Consider the following 1,956-nt stretch of genomic DNA (forward strand, 5'->3'; position numbering starts at 1 on the left):
TATATATATATATATATATATATATATATATATATATATATACAGTATATCTAAGTCCTAATTCATACCAGAAAAGCCACAAATGCATCTATCAAAAATATGAGGTCAGCGTGCAACATATGTGAGTTGCAGCTCAGAGCACTTTATGGGTCAATACTAAGGAGACGGACCGTGTGAAAGAGCATGCAGTGTCCGATGCGGGACTGGATGTCCTCCGGCCCGGCGTTACACGAGTCTTCTCTGAGCAGACTCCAGCTGCCAGCTTGACATTGATATGCGTAAAGCCCGCTGAACTGAGGTTCTGACGTCCGGCTGTCATCCACGCTGCCGTTACACGTCAGAATCCGACCACCAAAAGTGTAAATCATGTGTTTCTCAGAGTCCATGCACATCTGAGAGAGAGAAAGGCAGACGGTTTGTCAAAATACCTGAGAGATACTGAACTGTTCATCATAAACCTGTACAAGGGAGACTCCTGGTGGTGTGTGGGCATATATCCATATAAAATGCGTACCTGGTGGTCGAACACGAGTTTGGGTCCTCCATCAGCGGACGTGTCTTCGCTTAGGAGAGTCCACGTGTTGGCGTCAATGTCATAGCAGTAGAAGTCACTCTTCAGTGACTTGCTGTTTCTGACAGAGGAGTCCAGATAACGGCCCAGAGTGTAGATTTGCCTCCGCTGAGAGTCGATGCACATTTTGTGACACGACCGAGCACTGGGACCGTTCTAAAAGAAATACATCACAACCTTTATAGTCTTCACCTCTTAGTCAGATCACCTATAGATCAACTGATACATATAGCACACAAAAATTTTGTTTTTTCAAAATTGCATTTTTCCTCAAGTTATACAAAAACATTTTTAGCTTTTAAAGGGATAGTTCACCCAAAAATGAAAATTCTGTCATTAATTACTCACCCCCATGTCGTTCCAAACCCGTAAGACCTTTGTTCATCTTCAGAACAGAAATGAAGATATTTTTGATGAAATGCGAGAGCTATCTGACTCTTCATCGACAGCAATGGCCATTTTAGGATAGTTTGTGGCTTGGTCTTAGTGACTTAGGAGTCCTATTCACTACTCCTAACCTTTCACAGATTTAGGAGCTAGTTTTAGTGCTAAAATGCTTTGTGAAATACTCCTAAATTTAGGAGTCCTAAATTTAGGACTGACACACCCATTATTTTTAAGATTTTCTCCTAAATCGGCGAGTTATGAGCTACTTTTAGCCTTAAGATGTTTTGTGAATACGGGCACTGACAAATAAGCCTGGTGTAAACATTAATATGAAAGTCAGTAACAAATCACACAAACTAAAGTAGATTGCAGAAATATAAAAACAAATCTGTTGCTTTACCACATTACTTTAGGTAATTCAAAGTCACTGTAATAAACATATGTAAACAGGTGGACTGCACTAAAAATCTTGACATGACAAAACCCGACATTAAACTGATGCCTTGTTCTATTTATGACGTACTGACACAAAGTTAAAATGAATTGCAACGGTCGTTTTGCCGCGTCCAGTGTAGAGCTGTTGTGGTGCGACGCGACAACTGTAGCATCCGGTATAGACACGGTGAGTGAAGCCGAGAGCAAGATATGCCTCGTCATATTTTCTGCATTTAGCTTTTGAATGACCAGCACCTGCCTGGGTCTGTGCGACGTCATCTATGGCTTTTCTCTTCGCTTTCACAAACCGATCCATCTCCCATTCTGTTACGTCCTTTGGCTGTTTACTTATTTCTTTTCTTTTTCTGCTGATAGCCCGTGCCCCCCCCCCTGCAATACTCGTGCGCCCCCCTGGTGGGCATGCCCCACAATTTGAGAACCACTGCTTTAGACAGATTTAAATAAATAAACAAGAATATATATATTACCTTATTATATATATTATTTTAAGGTTGAAGTCTTCAGTAATGAAATGCACCGTAACACTGTTACTGCTCGAGTAA

General features: G+C 41.1%; 1 protein-coding gene across 1 annotated transcript in view; it reads right to left on the reverse strand.

Moving 5' to 3' along the window:
- Positions 1-1,956, reverse strand: part of mkln1 (muskelin 1, intracellular mediator containing kelch motifs) — a 22,984-nt gene that overhangs the window by 9,507 nt on the left and 11,521 nt on the right. The window contains exons 10-11 of the mRNA XM_016570370.1: positions 515-727; positions 171-392 (exon numbers count right to left, since the gene is read on the reverse strand). Coding sequence (XP_016425856.1) covers positions 171-392; positions 515-727 — 435 coding nt within the window. The remainder of the gene's footprint in view (positions 1-170; positions 393-514; positions 728-1,956) is intronic.

This window comes from Sinocyclocheilus rhinocerous, unplaced genomic scaffold (genome assembly GCF_001515625.1).
Source record: "Sinocyclocheilus rhinocerous isolate Xijiao unplaced genomic scaffold, SAMN03320098_v1.1 scaffold772, whole genome shotgun sequence".
Lineage (NCBI taxonomy): Eukaryota > Metazoa > Chordata > Actinopteri > Cypriniformes > Cyprinidae > Sinocyclocheilus > Sinocyclocheilus rhinocerous.